The sequence below is a fragment of the Trichoplusia ni genome, chromosome 3 (assembly GCF_003590095.1).
Source record: "Trichoplusia ni isolate ovarian cell line Hi5 chromosome 3, tn1, whole genome shotgun sequence".
NCBI classification, from domain to species: domain Eukaryota; kingdom Metazoa; phylum Arthropoda; class Insecta; order Lepidoptera; family Noctuidae; genus Trichoplusia; species Trichoplusia ni.
In genome coordinates, this window is record NC_039480.1 from 13,737,456 (window position 1) to 13,763,867 (window position 26,412).

The 26,412-nt window shown below is 36.1% G+C and overlaps 3 protein-coding genes across 5 annotated transcripts in view; 1 reads left to right on the plus strand and 2 right to left on the minus strand.

The window, feature by feature from the left end:
* Positions 1–1,881, minus strand: part of LOC113492013 (mitochondrial uncoupling protein 4) — a 29,198-nt gene extending 27,317 nt beyond the window's left edge. Inside the window, exon 1 of the mRNA XM_026869276.1 lies at positions 1,552–1,881. The gene's annotated coding sequence lies outside the window, so the exon portion shown is untranslated. The remainder of the gene's footprint in view (positions 1–1,551) is intronic.
* A 9,579-nt stretch (positions 1,882–11,460) lies between these two features.
* LOC113492017 lies at positions 11,461–17,875 on the plus strand. 3 transcript variants are annotated; one of them, XM_026869282.1, is made up of 7 exons: positions 11,461–11,797; positions 11,974–12,246; positions 13,934–14,030; positions 14,521–14,832; positions 15,162–15,351; positions 16,899–17,058; positions 17,227–17,875. In XM_026869282.1, the coding sequence occupies exons 2-7, from the start codon at positions 12,098–12,100 to the stop codon at positions 17,327–17,329; spliced, it is 1,011 nt and encodes a 336-aa protein (XP_026725083.1). In that variant the 5' UTR covers positions 11,461–11,797; positions 11,974–12,097; the 3' UTR covers positions 17,330–17,875. The 3 variants fall into 3 exon arrangements, with proteins under 3 accessions (XP_026725083.1, XP_026725084.1, XP_026725082.1); XM_026869283.1 differs by lacking the exon at positions 11,974–12,246 and having other exon boundaries at positions 11,467–11,797; XM_026869281.1 differs by lacking the exon at positions 11,461–11,797 and having other exon boundaries at positions 11,810–12,246.
* Positions 17,876–17,926: 51 nt separating this feature from the next.
* On the minus strand, positions 17,927–26,282 carry LOC113492016 (protein asunder). Its single transcript, XM_026869280.1, has 13 exons — positions 25,941–26,282; positions 25,784–25,858; positions 25,473–25,615; positions 24,994–25,143; positions 24,659–24,749; positions 23,955–24,083; positions 23,659–23,769; positions 23,075–23,235; positions 22,458–22,598; positions 21,925–22,075; positions 20,618–20,760; positions 20,068–20,219; positions 17,927–18,806 (listed from the first exon to the last, which is right to left on the minus strand). Exons 1-13 carry the CDS (start codon positions 26,151–26,153, stop codon positions 18,598–18,600), a joined length of 1,869 nt encoding a protein of 622 aa, XP_026725081.1. The 5' UTR covers positions 26,154–26,282; the 3' UTR covers positions 17,927–18,597.
* Positions 26,283–26,412: the final 130 nt, after the last annotated feature.

Sequence of the window (26,412 nt, forward strand, 5' to 3'; positions counted from 1 at the left end):
TTCCAAAAATGTTTAGAATAATACGAATAGCACTAATTCAATCCAATTTACATTAATTCATCGGCCATTTTTAAAAGCAGAATTGGAGCCCAGCTCGGCCCTAGATCAAAGATGCAAGAAAATAAATACTCACAGATAAATCTCGCCATCCAAATTTCTTTCGGTAGAGAAAAACACAGACAGGTTATTAACTCCGAAAGCTGACTTCCAAAGAGAAGTCACAGCCAGAATCCAGTCAAAACAGAATTGATGAATGTCTCTCGAAGTAAGATGCATGCCAATCATATGCCAATTGCCGATACAAGTTGAAATGTAACAGGAAATCCTACGGTATTGAGTAAACTTTGATAACGTTCAGTGTTGATTGTTTGTTTTTTTTTTTGTAGTGTTGTGATCACGTCTCTTTACAGGTAGACTGGTTATGAATAGGAGAAGCTAGTTGTAGGGTTATTGAAGATATTAATCATTGCATTTTTGAAATAAGAAGGTTGTAAGTACCTAAATAGAGATAAATGATAGGGGAACAAATGGCAGCCTTTTCGCATCGTAATCTCACATAAATGGGATCAGAAATTTTGGAGTAATCGGTGTAACATACAAAAAAAAAAAGACCGATGAAAAGCTTCCTCTTTTTTGGAGTGTGTAATCCTGGTAAAAACTGAATTAAAGATGACATCACAAACTAACAAAAATGCGGCAATTCAATTCAGCACGCTTCCTTTCCCGTTTATTAAACCGTCAAACAAACTCGACTCCTATTGAAAATCAAATAAATATTTTGAAATTAAGCCCAAGACTTAGTAATAGCAATAAATTTAAAAATATATGCTATTGTTCAGACAATTACTTTACCTTAACGAAATGAAAACAATTGAATTATCAATATTAGTGAACCCCTATTCTTATGCTCAGGACAATGTGTCAACGTTAATTTCCAACGTATTTTGTGCTTGACATTAAAGACTAGTGACGTCATATATGTTGTCTACTTGCTCCTTTAACTTGACATTGATTGTGTTTGGAAATTACTGAGAAACAAATCCTTAGTGACAATCTTTTGTTTTTCATTATTTTGTAGCTTTGACGTAAATGAACTTTGTTTTCATTGTCTTCGAATAAATGTAAGTTTAATCCGCTTGGCTTGAAGTTACCGGCTAGTTAGAATGCTAGTTAAAAAAAAAAATCTTGTTGGATTTTAGCTAAGGAAAATTCTTATTCTACTTCACATCCTGATGTTATTTTTTATTACACTTTGTTCTGAATACTTATGCCGCAGAAATATTAGTATGAATGACGAAATCCTTTGCAATATAATAATGTCAGCGACATGGAGCCACTGTTTCGGAGAACGATTCCTATGTAGTATGTACTAACAGTTTTGGAGTTTCAGTTGAAGTTGGTACCAATACAATTTGTTATTCGTTACGAGTGAAACGATCGATAAAAGCACGAGGTATGACACATATTTCATGGTCGTGAAATCGGACCGTTCTCCGAATTAATGATACATGTATAATGTAATTCACCTCATCTGTTACATTAATTACCCACCTATTGGTTAGTCGGTGAGAACAGCAACAGCATCGAAGATAAAGCCGATTTATCGCAATTTGAAACGTATTTTCATTCATCACCTGATAACAGTAACGATGTAAACATTGAACTTATTACATAAATGACTGTATAATACCGCGGGCCGAGAGAGAAAATAGCCGGAAAGAGACGGGTGATAGGTAACACGTGGGTTGGTAAGGGACAGGTTATATTTGTGCTTGGCCCAAATTCGCGGTGTAGCAATGAGCCGCGGCGCGAAAGAGCGCAAAGCGAGTGGCGACGAGGATGTTGCGTCCGTCTCACATCGCTACCGAGTTGTGACTATGTACTTCTGACTATTCTATTCAGGCAGGGCAGCTGACGGGCTATTCTCAAGGCGACGACACCTAATCATGTCGCATGCTTATCGCTGTATAAAAACTGAATTTAGGCCAGTGTGTGGCGTACCGTTACTTTTTTTACTACACAGAACTGCATTAGGTCAGTTTTCACTGTACATGATTTACGTGCTACTTATTTATAATTGACATTGTATAAAAGTTCAGTAATATGAATAATAAATCAATTTCGTAATTTTGACAGGTTTAACATATAGATAAATTGTTATTAATTTATCCTTTTCATTACATAGCATAACCTTGGCACCAAAATCTAAAGAACATTAATTAAAAAAAAACTTTTTCTAGTCATTTCATTAGCGCACGACACGTTACCGTGACGAGAAACCGCGATTGTCGAATAACCCCCCTTACGTCTGACGCAAAAGAAAGAACCTAATAATCTATACTATAAGTGCTCAGCTGTTATGCGTATAGCTATCTACTACGTTTGTGACGTCATTTCATTCAAGGAACGGGTTTCGCGAAATCTCAATGAAGTGTTCACAGTTCAGCGTAATGCTTGACGTAATTGACCACTCGCGTATTTTAGTCCTTGCACTAATTACGTGGTTATCGTGATATATTTAGCAAGTATAATTCGATAATAGATATTGTTTGTTGTTTTTATGAATTATTACGATTGGATCGTATAACGGTTGGGCGTTTGGATGATTTAATCGGTGTTTATTATAAATACGTTGTTTTACTATCTCATGAACGAAATAGAGTGATTCCTATTAAATAACACTACGTAACGAAAGTGTTTGCGAACTTATGAAATGGTTTCATCTTTAAATGATTTTCCATACACTGATATACTTTGCCTTTTGCACAATGCGAATCTTTTGTACCGTATTGAAACAAGAGTTAATAAAACCACTGAAAACGTAAAATATAAAATTTTGAAATTGTAGAGCCGTCTGGCCTCCCTTCATATTGATTTTGTGTCACAGTCAGTAGGAACCTCGCTTCTATTAAACCTATGTTTTAATTTCACATGTTGTTACATAAATTTACTGCCATGAAGTAATAAAAATCTGTTCTGAAAAGTTTGAAAATGTTTGTGTTTACAGAGACCAACTACTCTGAAAGCTCTGAAAGTCATTAATGTTCATCATTAAATTTTAGCAAGGTAGGTAGGTAAAAAGGTAATTAAGGTTAATTAAGCATTTTTAGCTACATTTCATATTTGGTCGTAATTTGGAGTTTACGAAAACAAATTTCCAATAATTTGAGCTTAATAAAATTCGTGATAAGATAGAACCATACGAAATGAATTCAAGAATTTAAAATAGGAATAGAAACTGTGACGTCAATTTCTAACTTTACATTTTGCCCTGACACGTCACGGACAGTGTTGGCCAAACTAACTTTACTTACCCTACTTTTCTGTGCAATAGCTAAAAGAAGATTTCATAACATTGCATTAAATGTAGGTACTACACACAATGGTACAAAATTTGAGAGCAACAAACCTCTCTTCTGAATAATATTAATGTTTCGCTTTGTTACCTCAGATGACAGATTCGGGCTCCTAAACCCTTCTGATGTATAATATAATCCCTTAGGGCACCCCTCGCTGCCATAGATATACCCCTAGCTATCTGTTTACAAGGTACTCTCACTTAATTGTACCTATTTTGTAAAGGTTAACATCTGTTAGTAAAGGTATCTACTTTACATTTTGAAAAAAATATGGCATTTGTATTTTAAAAAAGAACTCTACGTATTGTAACAAAAATTAAGCTACCATTGTTGGTAATATCAAATATTGATTTCTTTATCCTGGTTTCCATATTTATTTTTACTTACTTGCTCTAAACTAGAAGATTTATTTTGTGGTTTTTCAACTAAATTCCGATGACGACGATAGACAAAAGCAATTTATATTCTATCAAAATGTAGCATTAATACAAACAGCTAAGCCAAATCAAATATTCCGCAGAATAAACAAAACAGATGTTTATAATCAAAGGGAAGCGTTAACTGGCAATCATGATGTTACAGCCTGCGCAAAGCGGAATAGATTGAGCCGGAGGCGACTTGGCAGTGGGCAGGATTACCAGAGCCAGACAGAAAAAAAAAACAAATAATTAAAAAAGACATAACTACGACGGGAGTTAAATTGCTGGGCGGCTAATAACAAGAATTCGTTAGTCGTTTTAGAGTTAATAGGTTAAAATTATTATGTACTTATGTAGCAAATTTTTATATTGGATGCTTTTTACTGCTATGCTATTAAACTTTATAGATATTAAAGTATGACATTTTATAACTAAATCACGTATCTGTTTGTGTAAAACCTAACCTATAAATACAAAAATTTTCCTTGGTCTTTACTGAAATTGCAACAATACCCAGACTTATAGCTGTGCTAATGAGATATCTAATCTCCTTAGACATACATGACTTCAAATCTCGGGGAATGTATGTAGGCCTTCTGTCACTTTTCTTAGTAAGACTGTTGCGGATGAAAAAGCGAGACACATATCTGTACTGTGTAGTGCACCGTCCCGCTTACACAACTGAAAGTATATGAAGAAGTGGTAATAAGCCAACAGAGGTTAAGGGGCAGCCTTAATCAAGGATATTGGAGTGTCAATGCACCTCGGTGTGAAGGCTAGGAACTATTATGCACATACCGATGGACGTGTTGGTATTTACAACTACGGTTTTTAGAGTAATTACATCGTGGCACTCGGTTCAAATAATATAGCTAAATACTATACGACCTCCGCTTGGAATGCAATTAGATATGTGTGATAATATCTAAAAGACTCTTGTCATAGTCAAGTACCTAGTCAAATTCCGGAGAATTTTTGGCTCTTGTCAAAACTTATCATAGGTCATTTATTTAATAACGATTTACGAGTATTAATCGGGGTAGCCCGACTACTTTCGCCACACAAACCACCGGTTGGGTCCGAAACTAGTCGGGTGACGGGTGTCGGTCCCCATATTATTATATCGTTTTTAAATCAGTGGTTAGTTGATATTTATTGATGGTATCACTTTTTCTGAACACTTAACATAGGTACATAGTTGCTAATGATCAGCATACAACTAATTTCGAAAATACTTATTACTTCTTTTGAAACAAATTAAACGCATACTGAGGCACATAATATGTTAGCCTAAATATACCTCTATCTCAAGCTAATAAGGTTCATTATAGTGAGTCCATTGCATTTGTCCCTAAGTGCAACGTACAGGTGTGGCAGATAGGACCCGACACCATTATAGTTCTAATTAAATTTCAACACATGCAATTTTATAGAAGCCACGTCTTAATAGCTATCTCATTACATCGCATACTAACCCTATTTTTATACTTATGAAAGAAAAGAAACCATTCAGTTATGCTTATGAAGCAATAGGACAGATGATTGGCAAAAAATTTGCCAGGCAGATATATAATGGAGAAATATCATACGTGTAGACATTTTTAGGGATTCCAGACGCCCTATTAACTGAAATTATGACATTTTACACAATGGTAAAAAAGTGTATGGAGAATAATAGAGTTATAGGATTCAGTAACAGAAGGGTTAAAATGGATCCCTTTTTTACAGTTTCGCTGTCTATCCGTCTACCCATCCGTCTGTCACCAGGCTGCATATCATAAAAGTGACATCTAGGCAGTTGGTGTTTTAATAGATGATGTATTTTTGGAACTACAGTACTGTAATAAATTTAAAATTAAGGTACTGCACTATTGTCTGTATTTTAGTGTTCGAATAAATGAATTTTCTGCTAACTGCTTTTCTAAACATGTATTTGGATTTAATCGTTTATTTTAAGTGTTTCTCTGCATGCCAAATATCCAAAATAATTTCATCTTATTTTTTTTAAATCACGAGTTGGAGTTAAGTAGCTAATTTTGAAAAGCTGTAGGTACTACTTTTCGGAACTAGCTCAATCAGACATTATTGCAAAAAATATTCACAGGACCTATTTTGCTGTTCGTGTATCCCAAGTTTAAGTTAGTCAGAATTGAATATTATTAGAGTAAACAATGTAAATTCTTATCTTGACAGACGGTGCCTAGCTGTCTCAAACCTTTTGGTTACCTGAGGCACAGGTACCGAAACTAAATGCCAGGCAACTCTAGAGAGAGGGCGTCGTAAAGGCATCTATGTCTTTTGTATGCTTATGCATACTAAGTTACGGAATAAATATTAATTTATTTCACGCGATTAGACTGGGTAAAAGGAATATTAAAATTAAATATAAGTGTCAGGTGTAGCTTTATCTTTATTAAAAATAAAGCCGATTACCGCCAAACCAGCTTTGGGACACAGACGGTCAATTTTTTTCTGTAATATTTGTACGCACGGCATATTCATTAATCCATACAGCCAGTAATATTTTTTTTGTACTATATCAAAGGACAATGCGGTCGTCATAATCTCTTTTTAATTATTAAAATGTTTAACGTTATCGATTCTGAATACGCCAAAGAACACGTGTTGCACAGATATCGTATATGCACATGTATCAAGACAATTCCTTGTTACAGTGAAAATGAACGTGGTATAGAGCTAAAAGGGAAAGTATTCACTATGCTACAGCTGGCTGTTATTGATCTCTCGTTCATGGATGCTGGCCTAAATAAACAAACGTTATCAAACGAGAATTTCATAAGGAACTACATATGAATTAGATGTCTTTTAGGTTCAGAGAGAAGCTCAAAGTAGCGTTATATCTGTGTCATTAACCTGATAAATGAATGTCACTGTGTATACGCTAAAAGCGACTTCAGTAAAAATGTCGCTTATTCATTCAACTCATATGCTGCGGTAATGTACTAAATGTGCCTTATCAAAGCGCGTATCAGCGAATATTGTCGCCCTGAGCTATTTCAATTCGATAAGATAAAACTTAGGCGTTTGTAGAATTATGTTTTTAAGAATTCATATTTCAGAAGTGGTTTTACTGTATTTTGATGGACTGTATATTTTAAAAGCCCTTCTCATGTTTCCTAGGCATTTTTAGCTTATAAAAAGTTTTGATGTCTTGGCGGTTATTGTCGAGGCTTAGTACACGATTGTTATAACAGATGGCGCTAGATGTTACTTGGAGCACAAAGCGTATCGCGTGGTTACAAAAATATCTGGTTTCTCCGTATCGCAGTCGACCGCGCGACCGAGAGCACGTTGTGATTATCACAAGTCACAACTCACTGACCTTGGGGCAAAAAGGAGAAACAATTTTAATTCCAACTGCGGTGTTTTTCTTACTTGAGCATACTAATAAGGCGTCAGTCGTTCTTAGAAATATGAATTTACGAACTTTAGCTATTTTGCTTAGATGTTCTTTGTCTAGTTAAAATTTTATTGGATTTAGGAACTCTGAATAGAATTACTCAGGTTCATTATTTAAAATTGTTGAAGATTCTTATTATAAAACATAAAAAGAAGCAAAAAAACAAAGTTAGAAAATTCTAGAAGCTTCCATCATAAATTCAAGTCTATATTATTTTTTCTTTAATAAAATCCTACGCTAAAGAATTAATGATTCCGAATTTGAAAGCACAGGACGCAGTTGGTGATACATTTACGCGCGCTTTCCAGGAACGCGGACAAGTGGGCTGTCAACATACCGCGGCGCGCAGTGACACACCGTATTTTAATTCTCGCTATTCAACAACTAGCAAAGTGTCAGTGTATGTAACTGTCCTCGTCACCCACATTTTGTATTAATTAAACGACCTTATTTTAATCTTTAAATTTTAATTCTAATTAATACTGTGAGCATTGCATTTAAAAATAAATAAGTACTATACAACAGTAACGGCCACTTTGTAACGTTTTATTTTTTTGGATTTTCATTCATGTAAATAGAGTTAAAATAAAGAGTTTTTAGATTTTTCTATTGACAATGCCCGTTTTAGTCGTTATGAGAATTGCTAACCGTGTTGAAATAAGTTTTATTCATTTTATAAAATTTATTTGCGCACGTTGTATTTTCGCCCCGCCTGGCGCGGCCCGGTCCCAGCAGGCATTCTATCTGTTTGTCGGATACATACGGCGAGGACGCGACGGGCAACCCAGCCAGTATAAACATAAAAAATTAAACCTCGTCGAACCCTCTGTCAGCTTGGCGTTTGTTCCCTTCGTACTTTTTGTGCGCCGGGCCAAACCCTCGAACGCTTACTTATTTTAGGGCCCGTATCCCTGCATTCAACCGGCACCCTATTGAAACCGTATTTTGTTCGGAATATCCCGTCGTAAAGGGCGACGATGTAGAATTATCGTTAAGTCCATGTGCCTCACTAAATAATGTAGTGTAGTGTTCAACGTTTTTGTTATCTACAAATTTGAATGCGGAACGCTTTAATTTTACGACGTTTTGTTCTTAGTATTTCTTTTTGTTTCTGCACATCGTTCGTTTATGTCTAGAATAATTTAACAGTCAAGACTTATTTAAATAAGTTTTTTGTTCTGTTATTTGTATAGTTTCCTGCGTGTATTTTCTTTGAACGTAGTTAATTGAATGATTGTTATTGGTGGGGTGAATACCGCGGAGAGCGAGATGGAGTTGTTTATATTTACAATCGGTTTTCACGAGCGCGCGATCTGATTAATGGAATAATTGACTGTCATATCATGTGAAATTATCTCTGGTTATTAACGGACATAATGTCTGTTTGTTCTTAATACTTAACACGAGATATAACATCTGTTATTTTTATTATGCCAGCGTTTGTACTTCAAGTTTTAAATGGGACAGTCTAATTAAATTTAATGATCTTTGTATGAATTGCTGATCTTTGCGGTTTTACCCTCGTTCCCATAGGAATAATGACATCGAATTTTTTTATAGGTTTTTGTCAACTCAATTAGGCTAAGTTACTAGTCCAGAAAAAGGAAAGAAAAATCAATGTCGGTAGAGAAATTTTGGTGACCAATGTATTAATAAATCTGCCTTTTTATCTACATAGCAAGTAGTTCATTTTTTCCTATGATATATCTTATATTATTATAAATTACTAATAACTAACAAATAGCTGTAGATAAAATAAATCCTCATCTTACGTCCAGAGCTGCAAAAAAAAAAGTTAATAGACTGTATGGTAATGACTATTGCAGACCGACATTTGGACAGCGAGCCAACCCTCAAAACGTTCGGAATGACGACCGGTTTGTCTCGTACTATAGTATAGTCAGAACACGGCTGTAATTCTTTACACACGATGGCCTAAACATCTTGATAAATGTAGAACGATACGCGTTTTACAATTGCAATATTTTGTTACGTAGTAAAATGGGCTGTGTTCCTCAAATAGGGTACCTACTGGGAAAATCCAAGCTCTAGCGTTTCCGGTTAAACTGAAGGCCGACCTAAATAAAAACCGGTCAAGTGCGACTCGGACTGGCTACACCGAGGGTTTCATACGAACAGGCTTAAAAAATTAGTTTGCAGCAAAAATTTATTCGACCATCAATTGTATGACCGTATCAACCATTTCTTAACCACGATGATAATTTTCACTATTTGTTGCCATAGCGGCAAGAGAAATAAATCATATAAGGAAATGTTCGGTTCATGAGATACGGCTGGTACTAGGCGGACAGGCGACAGACAGCAGTCAGAAAAATCCGTTTATAAACTTTGGGTGCGAACACCTAAAAAACTTTTGAAAAGACTACACTATTGACTAGGTGTTTTAAAAAAACACATTTAAAAAACAAAACTTGGTTCTTTAAATCAAATGTTTAATGGCTACAGTTCTAGTGTGACAGCGCATGATGAAATAGGACAATTTGTGTTCGCGATGTATCCAAACAACTAAGATTGTGAATTAAAAGAAAAACTCTTTTTAAGTTCTTTTTTTTTCGGGTCCGAATGCCAGTTCTAAGACTGTTAACGTTTTTAATAGTTGTTTGTTGCATAATACATCTATGATTTTCCGAAAACTGTACTACTAAGTTTATTACAAGGTCCGCTAAGATACTTATCCCTGATTATAGGAAAATTATATGGCTTTCAGTCCTCAAAGGATTCTGAAAACGCGACTTAACATCAAACATTCTTTGTCCCTACTTCAGAGATGTCATGAAAATTAACGGCTATTGAAATTGGTTGAAGTATTTAATATTTGCACATATTTTAACAGATCTACAGAAAAACATCTTAGGGAAATCAGCACTCCTGAGAGTTTTCCATGGAAATGCTGAAACGTACTCCTACTGACTGTATATAAGAATAAAAGTAGGCACTTTCACATAATAAGTAAGAAAGGAGCGTGTAAATGTGTTACATTTTAAGTTTAAAAGACATCGTTATGAGAATAAATGCAACTATCAGCGTTTTTGTGATAGTTATGGTAAACTGTAACATAGCAGAACATTTTTATGAAACTAAAAGAGATCCTATTTTTCTTTGTGTTATATTGAAAGTAATTAAATTCTAAGGTGCGTTGGTATTAGGTATAGATTTGTAACATTAAAATGTTTAGACAGTAAAGCACTTAGATTGTATGACGAGAATGCAAGCAAGTTTCAATTACATTCTTCATTTAACACCCTAAGATCGTAGTAAAATTTTAACAAAGAAAGCTCGCACCATTTTAAATTATTTTATAGAGAAAGTACATTTTAATTTTGCTGAGGTATTCGTTAAGAATACTACGTAGCTGTTATAAGAACGATACCTGTCTTTTTGTACGAAGTAAGTAAATCTGTAATTTTGGCGTTTAACAAACTTTCCTCAATAAATAATACGCTTTTATTATTATATTTGTGCTTCTTGATAGGCATTTACGAAATACTTAGTATAAAAAATGTTTAGATAAATCATCAAGGGAGGATTTATGATTACGGGGTGTTCTGTTTTAATCTACAATTCAATCGGAATGAAAAAAGTGTTCGTTTTAGGCGGTAGGAGAGCCAGCGAGAAGAGAGTTATAAAGGGAGAAAATAAATTATGATGATGCATCATTACATCGTTAATTATTAGTTAGGTTGCGTTGTATGTTCCTTGACGCACAATACTAGTATTTATTTACTAAGTATTAGCTTAGTGATACGTGAAGTAAGGTCATATATTTGACCCGCTTCAGGCAAAAAGGAAAGACTTGTCCTAAATAAAAGAAATTTAACATCCAATTATTAGAAATACCTTCTGGATCATTCGAGAACATTCATTTTTTTTTTTAAGTTACCTCTGAAGTCGTCATATGTAAAGCCGTTACATGTGCAGTTTCTGTTGTTAGTCGTTTGGTTATAAGGTAAACTTGAAACCTAATTCTATTATAGACCGGTTATTCCCAAAACATGTAAAGTAGAACCAATATAAACCAGCCAATCGCTAATCTGTTTAGTCCACACGCTACACATCTAATCAAAGAAATAAATAAAAGCGCACCGTTACTACGTGCTGTTTAATAAACAATAATACACCTAAATTAAAGAGGGATCAGAGCACATGGCGATCTATCTTTCGAAACAACAAAGCCGATTGGTGTGACGTTCCACCCCGGTGATATGTACGTCCTACTACCTAAATGCCTTATGTACACCGCTAGTTACTACTTCATGACTACTCCGAGCTCAGTGTGTACTGCAATGCAACGGAAAATATGCGTGTTTACCAAAGTCGTTTCGGTAGAACGGTGTCGTGTGTTGCGTCACGTTTAAGGAAATTGATAGTGCGCCGAGGCCGACGTGACTAACATTATCGTGATTGTGCTCATTTTGTGTTCAATTTTTCAAAATTCAATTTGAATTTGAGTGTGGTGTTGTGATTTAACATCAAAATGGAATTTATTTTTTCTCATCCCGTTTCTCCCTGTGGGTGGAGGCCAGACAAATGTCCGACGTTCGACACGCCGTGCGACCGACATAACCTTGTGATGTCGAGTAAGTGTATTTTTTGCTCATAGCGTTCTTAATTCTAGTAAAATGACAGTTATTATGAAGTAAAATGGAATATTAGATCAATTTTGATACCGTGGTATGCCAAATAAAAGTGTTATAAGCAGAAATACAGACGATTTAGGCATATTTTAAATAATAATATCGAACGTCATTACGAGGTTCACTCTACAAGATGGCGGCGAGTGGGGAGAGGGCGCCCAGTTGGCCAGGTGCTGCCGCCGCGTCGAGTTCGGCGCTATAGCTAAACTAAATACGCAGTGTTGTACATTTAGAACGTTCACAATGGCTACCGCGAAAGACACGTCTACTTTCTTTCTGGAGGCAGATGCAAAAGATTTTGACAGTGTTTTTAAGTTATACCCACAAGCATTAAAACTAAAAGCTGAACAGAAGACAAAGAAACCCGACGAGCTCATAAAATTGGACAATTGGTAAGTACGAACGCCTTTGAAAGGAGAAAATGCGGCCGTGGCGTGTCAATGAACTTGTATTGTGTGTGTATCCGTGCAAACTGATTTGATAGCTAACTCCCTCGCGGACTGCATCTCTAGTCCGCGGACGGCTCATTAAAACCACTGCGTCACGTGGGATCGATGTCAAATTGACACGATCGTTTTTCCTGAAGCCAGTGTGGGGGAAAATATCACCGCGCTTAGGCGTTATAAAATGGTGGCTGTCCTTTACGTATCATGAGTCGTTTTAATGCATTTAAGTTCATGTTTAGGACGATTCGCTTACTAATGTCATATATTCCTTAACTAAACAGGGGTCTTGTTAATGTCTACGATATGTTGTTGCATGCCTGACTAGCTAGTTTTGCTAGATAATAATACAATGCGTTGTTGAGTATAACTCACAATTCACATCCGTTCAAAATGGTGACTTGCCTTTTAAAGATGTGTTTTATTATTAGTGTAGCAACTATTGAAGAAATTAAATGATCATAATAGTAATATAATTGACTATCCTACAATTTTTAGTAATAAAATGAATATTTTGTCGTTTTTATTGGATTAGTTACACGGACACAATGAGTCATCAACGTGTACTTCAACACGAACTTTTACCAGAGCATTTGCTAAAAGTTTTTAAATGGATGATTTGTTTCTATTTAATTATTGAATTGTCAATTATTGAAAATGTAATTTAATTCTTGTTTTTTAACTATTGCGTAATATTTTTAAATTTTAGGGATTTTTGCCGTGAAGCATTAGTAAAACAGTTCAACAATATTTGTTAATTTAACGAATAATGTATAAAATTTTATTCTTTATACTTACCTAACTATTCTAACATGTTTTGGTCCACTTTAATTATTTAGTGACCAGTGGGCAAATTATTTTTATTTTTTAGGTATGTTTTTAGCGGCAATCTGTCAAGCCGCCGTTTGACTAAAGTTATGCCTGTTATAATTCTAGCAAATCCAATACATAACCAAACATTTTTTGTAATATTTCATAAATTAAGTATTTAATTCTAGAAGTAATTACTAATTTTTTTACAGTAATAGCTGTTAAAGTACATAAATAATTATTAGAATTGAACGCAGTAGTGACCTTAAAGTGCAATACTTTATTTTAAAATTATTTATATTGTTCTATAATTTAATTGAAATCTATAAAGAACATTACATGCATTTTATAACTTACAATGATCAAATATATAATATTATATTATATACTCAAGTATTTAAAAATGCCAATTAATTCAAATTCATTGAATTCTATACACTTAGTGCACACGGTAGTAAAAAATGTTACAACTTTATGTGTAACCTACCTACCATATGGCTCTTTATGAGCGTACTAAGGATTACAATGTAATAAAAAGTACGCCGTTTCTTCTAATTACCATCTTTATGTATATACTTACAGTAACAAATTAAACCAGGATGAAATCTATTGCTTTGTTCGCAGCGGGTTCGAAATTAATGATTTCATTAGAACACCGCGTTAATTTACCAAGTTATAGACTTGGGGTTTTATAATTAGATTATTATTTCATGATTTCCGTAGCTTTATCTACTGTAAAATACTTATAATTTAATATAAAACAGAATACATTGAATAAGCTTACACTAAGTAATTTTTTAAATTTCTTTTTTGTTATTATTTACAGGTACCAGAATGAATTACCAAAGAAGATTAAATCAAGAGGCAAGGATGCCCACATGATACACGAAGAGCTTGTACAACTCATGAAATGGAAACAAGCGGTCAGTACGAGTTTATTATACTAACATCCAGCGAAACCCGTTCAATAACTATCGTATTATTGATAAACTATTACTTTTTGTGGCAAACGCTAGCAACAATGTTGATACCCTGAGACCGGCATACTAATTCGAAAATGTCAGTCTCAAGTCACAAGATTCGAATTAAATCTTCATTTAATTTTATAGAAACATCCATAAAATTTTTCGACGCTAATTATTTGCCCAAGAATCTCATTACCAAGGTTTAAGTTGATTTAAAACCTGAATTGAATGTTAAACTAACAACATCCGTGTTCCTATGCGAAAATAACGAAAAAACATCCATTCACAAACATACACGTGTCACGAGTGTCGATCATTCAAGAATAACTGAAGTCTGCAATAAGCACCGCAAGATTTATTAACATCTGACTAGTTCTTGCAACAAACGACCCATTCTTATATTTTACTCCTAACAATGGTTTCAACGTTTTTCTTTTTCCTATTACAGAGAGGAAGATTTTATCCACAATTATCATATCTGATAAAAGTGAACACGCCGAGGGCCGTGATGCAGGAGACGAAGAAGGCTTTCCGAAAGCTGCCAAACATAGAGTCCGCGATGGCGGCGCTCAGTAATCTAAAGGGAGTGGGCACCGCCACAGCGTCAGCCCTGCTGGCCGCCGCCAGCCCAGAAATAGCCCCCTTCATGGCTGACGAGTGCGTGCAAGCCATCCCTGAGATGGAAGGGAGCGACTACACTGCCAAGGAATACCTCAATTTTGTAAACCATATAAGGAACGTCTGTGATAGGTTAAATAAGGTTAGTACACACTACACAACATATTACAGCGATGTAGTTTTGTCCATGTTTGGCAAAGGGCCCAAGTACCCTTTTGTAATGTTTTGGCAGTAGAACCTAATGGGGTTAGCTTCAACACGTCCTACATGCTTTTTTTGGAGTAACGATGTCATGACTAAATTTACGACTCCTTACCATGTTACATAGTAGATACTAACAAGTTTTAGTACCGACTACCGAACGACATTACTTACATACTTCCATTTACTACTTTGAGATCTGTTTATTATCTTTAGAAGATGGGTATATGTCACTTGGAATATTTAAAAAATGTTAACTTTTGTTTGTAGGAACAAAACGGCTGTGGCAAGAAGTTCTCCCCGCACATGGTAGAGCTAACGCTATGGGCACACCACATACTGTCGGACCTGCAGCCCGAGCTCCTCGGCAAGGAGCCTCGAACTGTAGTCCCCGCCAACGGGGGCTCGCCACTGCCCAGTGACGAGAGCAATCTCGAACCGCCCGCCACTAACGGAAATGGTCAGTACTAAAACATGTTATTTACATTTGTATAGAATAGACTGAAACAGCCGAAACATAAGCATGTGTTAAAATGTCATTATTTTTTAACATCTCCTTAGGAACTTCTAGAAACTACAAGATATGTTGCCAAATATTTCAATAAATAGTGTATACATATGTAAATACAAATTTCCTGAAACTTATAAAGAAAACATTCATTACTAAAAGATTTTCGCACACAAACACAATACCACGGTACGGCAAAAAAGTTATCCTTAAACGTATACTTAACATAAATAAAACGTCAAAATGCTGTCGAAATTTCAAAAGAAAGAAAATATGTTTTTTAGTTGCGATTTAGAAATACTTATCAGGACAACCTTGTTCTTCATGCGTATTTCGTGTAATAAATCATAACAAATATTATTCTCACTACATCTCTGAAAAATTACTGAAATAAAAGTAACAGATATCCATCTAGCCCATACATTACTTATATTTGAAGCTATAATTTATATCTAATTTAGAACATATTTCGAAAAAAAAAAGTTAATATGTAAATAGAGTCTGTGTAGACCGGACGCAAAAATATATGTATATTTTCGCGCCTAAAAGTGACAATTATATAATAAAGGTACAATGTATACAATAAGAACTTTTTGCGAACAACGTTGTCGCCATTTACAGTTTTGCTAATTCTACAAACAATAGAAGGGTATAGTTATTTTATTACGGTAATAACCGGCCTATTGTTACTAGCTAGGAGAATTGGAAGCCTAAAGTTAAAAAGTCCTACTAAGAATATTTCTTAACAGAGAAATCTAAAACAATGCTCATTCTAAATGAACAATGAAGTAGTACATAGGTACACTATTTCTTCTAGAAGATTTTATTCATTTGCGTTTCATACCGTGTATGGTGTAACGTAGGCTTAGGGTAGGTTATTCATTGTTGAAATGAGTTTATGAATATTAGGAAAATTTTCATGTAAGCTATATATCCGATGCTGTGTTTTTTAATTTGGCTCTAATATAATTCGGAGTTCTTTCTAATTTATTATTGAGTTTGGAAGATAAATAGAATAGCTTAGTGGATATTATTTGCCTAACATCTGTAATTCAATCTGTAAATTCGTATAAATAAATTAGCATGGCATAAAACCTTTTAATTTGAATAAAATAGTTAAAATAACGTTGACAGCATTTTATAAGGGCTTATTTACATTATTCGATATCCCGCATGTGAACCGCTAACGATGTCTATGATAACCGAATGCGGGGCCGACAAACGTGGACGACATAACGAGCACGTTTATGCTGTTGGCATTTCAACTCACAAAGTAACCAAAGTAACTCTAAAATATGTTAGTGTAATTATGATTTTGAAGATTAGATACTTAGATATTTCTGTGTCTCAAATGTTCCTCAAATGTATTTTGGGATACGCGGGAGTATGGATGAAAATTAGTAGTCCAACTGTCTATTTAGAATAATAGACGCTAATCACCGGAATCATTTTATTGTAATTTAAGTGCAGATGATAAGGTATGATCGTTTTTGCTGTAGGTAAATTACCGGACTCAGTGAACGAGGACACGACGACGTCGTGCACGGAAGACTCGATGGACGCGAAGGCGGCGTCCCCCGCCACGCCCGCCACCCCCGCCACGCCCGCCTCGCCCTCCGACAACTCAGACTCTGCCTTCAGCACGCCGCGTGCCAAACGGTAACTAGCGACACTACACGCACTACACGCAGTAATTACACAATTACATACCAATGCTCCTACAAACATTCCGCCTATCGACTTTATGCACACTTGTTTTGCAATATTATCGATAATATGTATCCGATACGTGTACGTATAGTCATTCGTTTCGTTTGTTTTATGCAGGCAAATAGAGGAGGCGAGTTCGGCAGAAGAGAACTCACTCGGTGACTCATCAGACGCGTCAGCGCTACCTGTCGCAAAGAAACTTCGAAAAGCTACACACTGACATCCGCGCACTCCCACCAAGCGACCCTCGTGCGCCTATAAATAGCTTTCTAGACTAAAATATTGTACCTAGGTAATTTATTTTTCAATTCCGATTAATTTTAACTTAGAGTTAAGTTTAAGAGTACCGGTCGATTTTGTAAGTTTTATAGGGTATCGATATTTGGAGCGCGCACTGAGAGGTCGGGCGCGCTCAAGAGTATGAGATTGTACAATATTTTGATGTGAGTGTATCTTCGAAGGCCCACGAGGGGGCCTAGCGTTAGGTTTCGTTTGTAATAATTTTAACGTTCGAACGTTCGCATCCAGCGTGACATTCCAATAATTGTAACGAGTCGGCGGCGAGGGCGCAGGGCCGTCGCCGCGGAGAGATCCGGACCAGATGCCTTGACGAGGCCGCCAGGCCGCCATTCACACCATTGCCTTATGACACAGTCTGCCCGCAGAGTTTATATGCAACAAGATAATACAAAGGTCGTGTTACCCGGGCGCCGGGTCACGGGCCCACATGTAGTTTTTATTGAACAAATATAAGATATTAATTTTATAATGTCGCATTTTCAATTACCTCTTATCATTTACCATTAAAACCAACATCCCTTATTCATAAATTTATTCGCACTTATCAGTTTTCTTAAACATATAATACAAAAATACTTTGTACAATGTGGAACATTGACATACATGATGGCTTAACTCCTTACGTATATTCCATTCCTTTTAACGCGAGAGCACACTTTGCAACGTCTGTTCTTTCGAGCTTCTGAATTTGTTTACTTTTTTTGCTATGCTCTATTAGTTTCCACATTATTTGCACCATATTTACTGGTTACAAAATATATCAATCACACACGAATTTCAAAATGCCATTATTTTGATAGTAAAATGTGGTCAATGTGGTTATCTAAACTATGATTCATGACCACATCCTGTGTTGTGCAAAATGACTCCGCACTCATTTTAGCTTGCCAACATGTTATTGCAACCGTATGATTTGCAACTGATTTATACTACAAGTTAAGAGGATTTTCTGAAAAAATTACTTGCGATTTATTCTTTACTGCCAACTTGCTTTAAAATTATACCGAATCGTAAAGACATTTAACGTAAGAAGACAGAAAAAAGAAGGCCTGTGAGAAGCATTTATAATTAATAACCATAGTATTGAGTGAGGGTTATCAATTTTAATTTTTACTAGATTTGCTGTACTGATTTTGAAAGGCGTTATACATCTCGAGGGTAAGTACTAGTTAAGGAATAGTTGTCAGCTCAGTGTGAGGTCTCGACATCCTGCTGCAGCTGCGGGTAGAGCGTGGCGAGCCTGTTGCCGGCGGCGAGGCGGCCCGCGAAGTCGGGGCGGCGCGGCGGGCGCGGCGCGGCCAGCAGCGCGTCCAGCACGTTGCGCGGCGCCCACACCTCGCCCGCGCCCGACCCCGCGCCCACCGGCGACAGCGGCGAGTCCGTCGTCGCGCGGATCACTGTGGCACGAGATTCGCCTGCAAGTTATCACAGCATTTTACAGTTCTACGACACTACTACCTACTGAAGCGGGGATTTTAATTAAATAAGCTCATTCTTTAAAAAAGCTAGCACGGTCAGCAACGAAAGCCGATGGACAGATGCAAATTTTTATAATATGTTCAAAGACTTCTAATATAAATTATAAGGAAGTTTTCACGTGACTTCTAAGGACTAAGTAAATCAATATAATTACATATATTTGACTTTGTTGCTGACTGGAAAGTTAAATACGAAAGCTTGGGGAAAAGGATTAGGCATTAGAACTCAAAAGGAATGTTGGATTCAGCAGATATGAGCAAATAATAATAAAAAAAGCTATTAGGACATGGCTGACGCCACAAAAAAAGATTCAACAAAAATATGTTTTAGAAGCACAATGTATCGGCGTACAACAATATGCTACCGTAATTACAACAATGACTAACTACAAAAAGAAAGCTATTGGGGTCTACAACTACAAGATAGAAAAAATAGTCATTTAAAAAATAATGAAAAAAAAAATTACTAACGATTTTAACAATGATTGTCGATGAGAGAGAAAAGAAGAAAAGTCAGAACTAAGTAGATGAAGTTCTTGATTAATGTGATAACAAAATTCTATTATTAAGGTATCACTATACTCTATGTATCAACAAAGTCGTATGATTTAATTTAACTACTTTCATAGTTTAATCTTTCTGTAGACAATTAGACATGTCTCACACCAAGTTTAAGTTTTTCGGTGGTTTTCGTTAGTTTCATTGTTGCTCTTGGCTTACAGGAGTTGCAATGACAAGCAAAAAGCATGCCCAACATAATATTGTACATGCGTAAAGCTTTTTTAATTAAATTCAAAATAATTTGATCATCTCACGTGTTGGGACCACATTATTATGGATTTTTTACAAATTTTCTGACATAGTCATGTTAAGTACGTTGTAAAAGGAATCTCATTTCCAATAAGATACATTTCATAGCGGGAAGCCGCCAAATCTCAGCTTATAATTTTAAGCGGTACTTTGCCATAAGATGAAACCGTTAATACTTATTTGTCTTTTGAATTATAGCTCCAGCTATTCTTTAGCTACTTTTTGGTTCAAAGTGTTACTTTACTATATTCGACATGAAAAATAAACAGTTTTAAGCTCATTTTATCTTGACAGAGAATAATGAGATTTCAAGTTCATTGTGTGTTGACAGAGTGTAGGCAGTATAAGAACATTAAGTAGAGTGAGTTACCGTCGGAGGAGTGGTTGTTATGCGCGCGACAGTCGAGCAGCACGCGCAGCAGCGCGCGGTGCTGCGGCGCGGCCGCGTGCGCGCGCACCAGCGCCTCCAGCTCGCCCCACACCTGCCGCCACTGCTCCTCGCGCCGCCCGGACGACTTGCCTCTGCCGGACCATTACCATAGGCTTCGTACAAGTTGGTCGTACGAAAAGATTTCAACATTTGTTTTTTTTTAATCCTGATATGGTTTTATGTAATTTTAATTACAAAGCATTTGAAACAGAACTCGATTCTATCAAAAGTATTCGAGTGAGATAATAAAATAATTTACTTATATGATCTGTGCATTCAAATATTTTTCAAGATTACGAAATTGAAAGGAATTCTCCTAAAATGCATTCTATCGGGTAGTTTAGGAATCTAAATTATTCTAAACCATCGAAGACGTCATCCAAACATAAAAATTCCAAAATTTAATCAGCTTACGCGCTAGTTTATTGAGATGAAAACAATATTTACTAAAAGTTAAACCAATCTCACTTATTCCTTTTTAAAAACTAACCTCATATTAGAAGGCAGTTGTGCTGTGGGGAACTCGTGTCGGGACTCCATGGCGAGTAGAGACAGGAGAACGTTACGACATGTGTCGACCTCCTCATCCGTCAGCGTCTCTTGTACCACTAACCTGGTAAGTGGCTCTAATACCTGTGTATGAAATAATACGTTAACGCCATATTGTGATAGAGAAAAAAAAACACAATCTAAATAGGATGATTAACAGTATTTAAAAACTGTGTCGCGTGTGATTTAAGAAAAAATCAAGTTACTTGTCCTTTGTACACCTCTGGCCAAGCAATTGCGGATCACACAAATACTTGTCCTACGCGAGGATCGAAACCGCAAGACGTCGCACACATGGGCTTGGTGTGGTGACTCCAAACACTCGGCTATTCGGTTGCGTATAGACTCTAAGTTCACTTGTTAGTGAAAAAGACAACACTAAAGTACGAATATTTAATATCTTTTCGAACATGAGTAATCAAGAGACAACATGGTCTCTGAAGTGCTAAAGCTTAGTGCAAAGAAATCTTATTAAATTGGTAGGTTTCTAATAGAAGGGAGAACCTATTCGCAGCGTAACGCGCTACGACGCAGTTTTATGAGGTCTATAATAGATATAGGTTCGTCTTTATTCAGCTTTTTACCGTTTCCTAGTGTTCATATAGAAATATAGCAACAAAACAAAGCAAAATAAATATTTAATTACTCAAACATTTGTCAAGAAAGGTATGTAGAGAGGACAACATGTTATTGTTTGTAACTTGTTTGTTGACTTCATGATAAGATTTGACAATCTGCAGATTAGTTTCAAAATATGATGATTCATTTGCACTAACACATGTATAATGTACATGATTTGCGAGTTTATAATGAGTAATAGAGGGGCATTACAAATACAAACAAAGGTATGTGAAAAATAACTTAACTTAGGAATTTACTAAAAAGACTTATCTAATAATATTTTGGAAATATGTTTGATAAACCACACAGATTTTTTGCCAGATGTCCGGTTTGGTTGAAAATATAATGTACGGAAGACTTAAGGCGGCTCTTGTTGTCTCTGTAATTGTATGGTGTATGTATAGAAACAATAGTTATACTATTTAAGAGCCTTTTACGCTGGTTAGATCAATTGGTGATGGATTGACCATGCGAAAAAAGGTTGTAAACCTGACATAAAATATAAATGTTGTCCTTATCAGAGGCAGCAACATAAATGTATGACAGATACTGTGAAACTTAGAAAAACAAATTCTATTACACTTTTTTTGTCGAGTCTCAAAAGTCATAAAAATATATTATACTTACTGATCCTAAATTAAATATGAGGGTAGAAGATATAGTGAGCGGCCAGTAGGTCGTGTGCCGCTGTAGCCGCGCCCGCGACCGAGCGTTAGCGCCCGAGCCACGCATCGGGTGCAGTCTGTTCTGCTGCATCAGAGCGCCAAACTCTTTTATCCTGTAAAACAAGGTGATATTTAAATGGTATAATGTTTGATGGTAAAGATGGATGAAGCTGTAAATGATAGTGGTAAGTTAAGAAGTCCAATACAAACGTCTCCAAATAAAATGAGATCTATCTTGGTCTCAGAATGTTTACAACTACTTGTTCAAACTCAGGGTTTTCTATAGACTGTGAACAGCGAAAATAGTTTTAAATGTGTAAAGTTTTCTGTATTCCATAAGAACATTTACAAAATCCAAAGAACAAAACAAAATAACGAGACATCAACAGACTAGTACAAGCGAGTTTATAAGTTAGGAAGAGGAGATTAATATACATTACGATGGTATAATACCACGTTTTTCGTCATTTGGTGGGTATTTTAAATAGAGTGTACCTGTAGTCCGTGACCCGTCCCCCGGCGCCCTCGGAGAGCGCGGGCGGGTCGTCGTACGGCGTGCGGGCGCCCAGCGCGCCGATCCACAGCTCGCCGCCCTGCGCCGCCAACACGTGGGAGGCAGAGCGACCGCCGCCCTTCCTGGATACATTATAACAAGCATAGATGAATTTATCCGACTATTAAGTGGAGATCATGTTTCTAGTTCTTCTTCTTTTGAACTTATTCTCAACCTTTCACTTATACAGATCTATTTTTATATTTACTTTGATATTTACGGAACCATCAAGAGCGATATAGCAGTGAGTTTTCATAATAACAGTAGCTGTTATTAGCGGCTCTATCTGTTACGAATCGCAATATTTACCAAATTTTGCAAAGATTCGTTTGGTGTTTTTTGCGTGAAAGAGTAATAAGCGTTTATAAATACAAACTTGAGTTTTTGATATCAATAGGATTACGATGTTCAAATTGTTTAATCTACGATTTATTTTGCTAGTTTAAAACTGACCTTTTTACTAGGGCAATCCCTGTATCCCTTAAGTTATGCCTTGCATATTATGTTAAATACTCCAACATTAAATGATTGCTTGAATTTGAAGACTCCATGTGTGTACCTTGGCACCTCGAGCGTGACGGAGCGTCCGTTGAGCAGGAAGTTGACGAGGCAGGCGGAGGGGCGCGAGGCCACGTCGGCCGGCGTCACGCGCCACAGCGCGCCGCAGCAGCCCGCCGCGCCGCCCTCCGCGCCGCGCGGCGTCCACCAGCGGAGCACCACCTGGACACGCCGGGGGATTGGTACCTCGCTGTTGCTGATCATTTCAATTTTTTGAACGGATAAGCAATACTGTTGCTATACTATTAGGTTATGACAACGTTTAATTGTAAATAAATATATAAAATGGCTCTTCATTCAGCAAATATTAAGATTTTTGTATAACTTTCGTAGGTTGTGATACATTATATATTACCTACTGCTAGAACCAAAAAAGTATGTTATCAGAATAAAGTGAGGAGATCAAACATACCTCTTAATCATGACTACTATGACCAGTCTAGTTTTGCTGCACTATAATAAAAATCTTATTTTCCAATACAAAAACAGCGCGTAAATTATAACTTCATTCATTCATTTTTCGATTATTAAATATGACTATTACTTTTTATGTATGAGCAATATTCCATGAAAACCATAACTTACTGATTCGGCCGCTTCTGCCGCCGTCTGAGACGCTCGAAGTCCGGTGTGTGCGTCTTCCGAGTGTACTATTTCAACGTCGTAATTTGCACTCGAACTAGCATTTTGTTCTTCCTGAAACGAGAAACGAAACATTGTTAACAGTATAATAATAGTACATTAACTACATCAAAAAGTAAATTAAAACATTGTTTGTCATATTAAATATTGCTAGTTATTTCGATCACAGAAAATGTCAAAATCATTTATTATTTGCAAACATGGGTATGGCTACAGGTGTTTCATAAATTTAAACATACCTTCATAGGAATACCAGTGACAGTAGTTGTTGCCAGTTTATAGTGCGGTAACACGAGCCGCGCTAACAGATTAGCTAAAGCACTTGCTCTTGACACTATTACCTCTACGCCTATTTGACCACCCGCTATCTGTAATATAAGTTTAATTTTTATAACGTAATACATACATAAAAGAGATCAATATCCGAATGGTATAGGTCATCACGCCAATCCCCTGTGCTCCACGTGTCTCTAGTGCGATCCTATCGTAGGACAAGCCTTTGTGTGATGCATGAATGCTTATCCAAGAACGCGTGTCTTTGTGCAAATGACTTGATTGTCTGCGAAAATCCCGCCATGCAAGGCTTAAAAATGTTTGGGGTGGAACTCTTTCGATTTGTTTTTACGTTAAAAGTATCGTAAAGTCAACTCTCGTCTCATTACGAGTGTTAGAAAAGCAGCATTCGAACTGTTTTATTTACCTAGTCAGTCATTGTTTTATTGGTTCTTAAAGACACAACCCTTGGAACGCAATCTTTGTATAGATTTTTCATTGCCCAATAGAATTATCTTCAAATCTATTAAAAATACAGCCTATAGATGTCCCACAGCTGATCATATAACTCTTCCCATGTAGAGAAAGTTTGAACAATGATAAAAAAAAATATGGTTTATAAGATTATTATATTTTTTCCATGGTTTTAATAATAATAAAAAAAACTCACCTCTGTAAGAGGCTGATTAGTAACTCTAGTTTCTGCATTCTCTGGTGTCACATTTATGATTAAGATATGGCAGTAATGGATCACTAATGTTCTGGAATTGACAATATTAAATTATTACTTTCAAGCAACTTGCTAAGATAATATTAAAGAATGTATAATCAAACCAACTTGTTTGCATTGTATGCTATGATCTAATTTGTAGGAAAATAAACTTAAGAAGTGAAAATTAAACACTCACATTTTTTAGACAACAGAACATTTCTAGAATTATATTACTAGTTATATGTCTATTTTATGTGTTTTCATTTGTATTTTTTTTTGCAAATAATACTTACTGTGGTGTAGTGCTAGTAGATTCTGAGGTACTGGCTGGCTGGGCCATAGAAGCCTTTTTGTTCAACTGGACAATAGTATTATGAGCAATGTCTTTTAAGTTCTTTATGGAATCATTGTCCCTGGCACTTGTTATACAGATAACTCTGCCTCTGAAAATTAAAACTATAATGTAATAAAGCAAACATACTTTTTATGTTGTTAAGGTTCTTTAGTTACTTTAGGCTGAACAGTGTCTTACAGAACTATATACTTAATTTGAAGAACAGCTGTTAGAGAAAACAAGAAGTTGTTTTTAAGTGTATAGACAAGAGGTACTGGTTGTCTTTAATCCTTAACTGAGGTAGATCCAGGGTTTCTACAGATGTGCTACTGTCAGGTAATATTTGGCAGTCGGTGCTGTTATGCTATCAGCACCAACTTATCATATACTTTGTATTGCCCTATGTATAACACTTATTTTAAATTAATTAAAGCATACCGGTTTTGGAAAATTCTATCTGGTGGTCTGGACACTTGGGCTGGGGAGGGTTCAGCAAGAGCTTCAATAGCAGCAACTAAGCCTTCTACATCACCACCGGCTCCTCTTCGGACCGGCCCCACCAAACATAATCCATTTAGAAGCTGTAGATATAAAATTTATCATCAATATGTGGCATTTTAGCTGAAAATTATCTTCCTCTTAGTTATATACTCACAACTAGTTATTGGGCCTAGCAACTGAGGACAGAATTGAAAAAAGGTAGAATAATTGGACAGTTTAAATAATCAAGAAGTGTTTTAGTGGCTTACATGAGTTAAATTTTGTTGTGCCGCAACCCATGTGTTCAGCATATGTGCAGTTGTATCACTTACGATTAACCGCACCTGGAAGAAGCAACAAGTAGGTGATAAGAACAAGTGCGCAATCTGCACATTTTAAAGACTACAGCTCTTCTATGATCCTCACCAATTTGCCCTCAGGAAATAAGTCCCATACTACACGGCAATATTCAACAGCAGCCTCCACACTGCATGTCCATAAGGACTTGCAGATCGGTGGCACAGGAAGATATCCTCGGTTCTTGGGAACATCGAATTCTATTGGAAATTCCGATGATATGCCAAAGTAAGGGGTATGATCTAATACAAATATTGTCTTATGATTAATTGGGAACATCATCTTGTTAAAGTTTAAGTTAACTACTTATTATTTTTCATGATACATTAGTCATTATCTGGAAACAGATAACAACAAATATGAAAAAATAACAGTCAAGTTAGCTGTCACATCTGTCATAGTCAAAACTCTGGATTTTTATAACGTCACATCTCTTGGGTTAATTTTATTGCTTTGGATACTCATAAAATATTGTTTTTTTTTAAGTTGGAAGAATTCTTTGCAAAAAATCAGAATCACCAACGTCAATAAGCCGCATCAA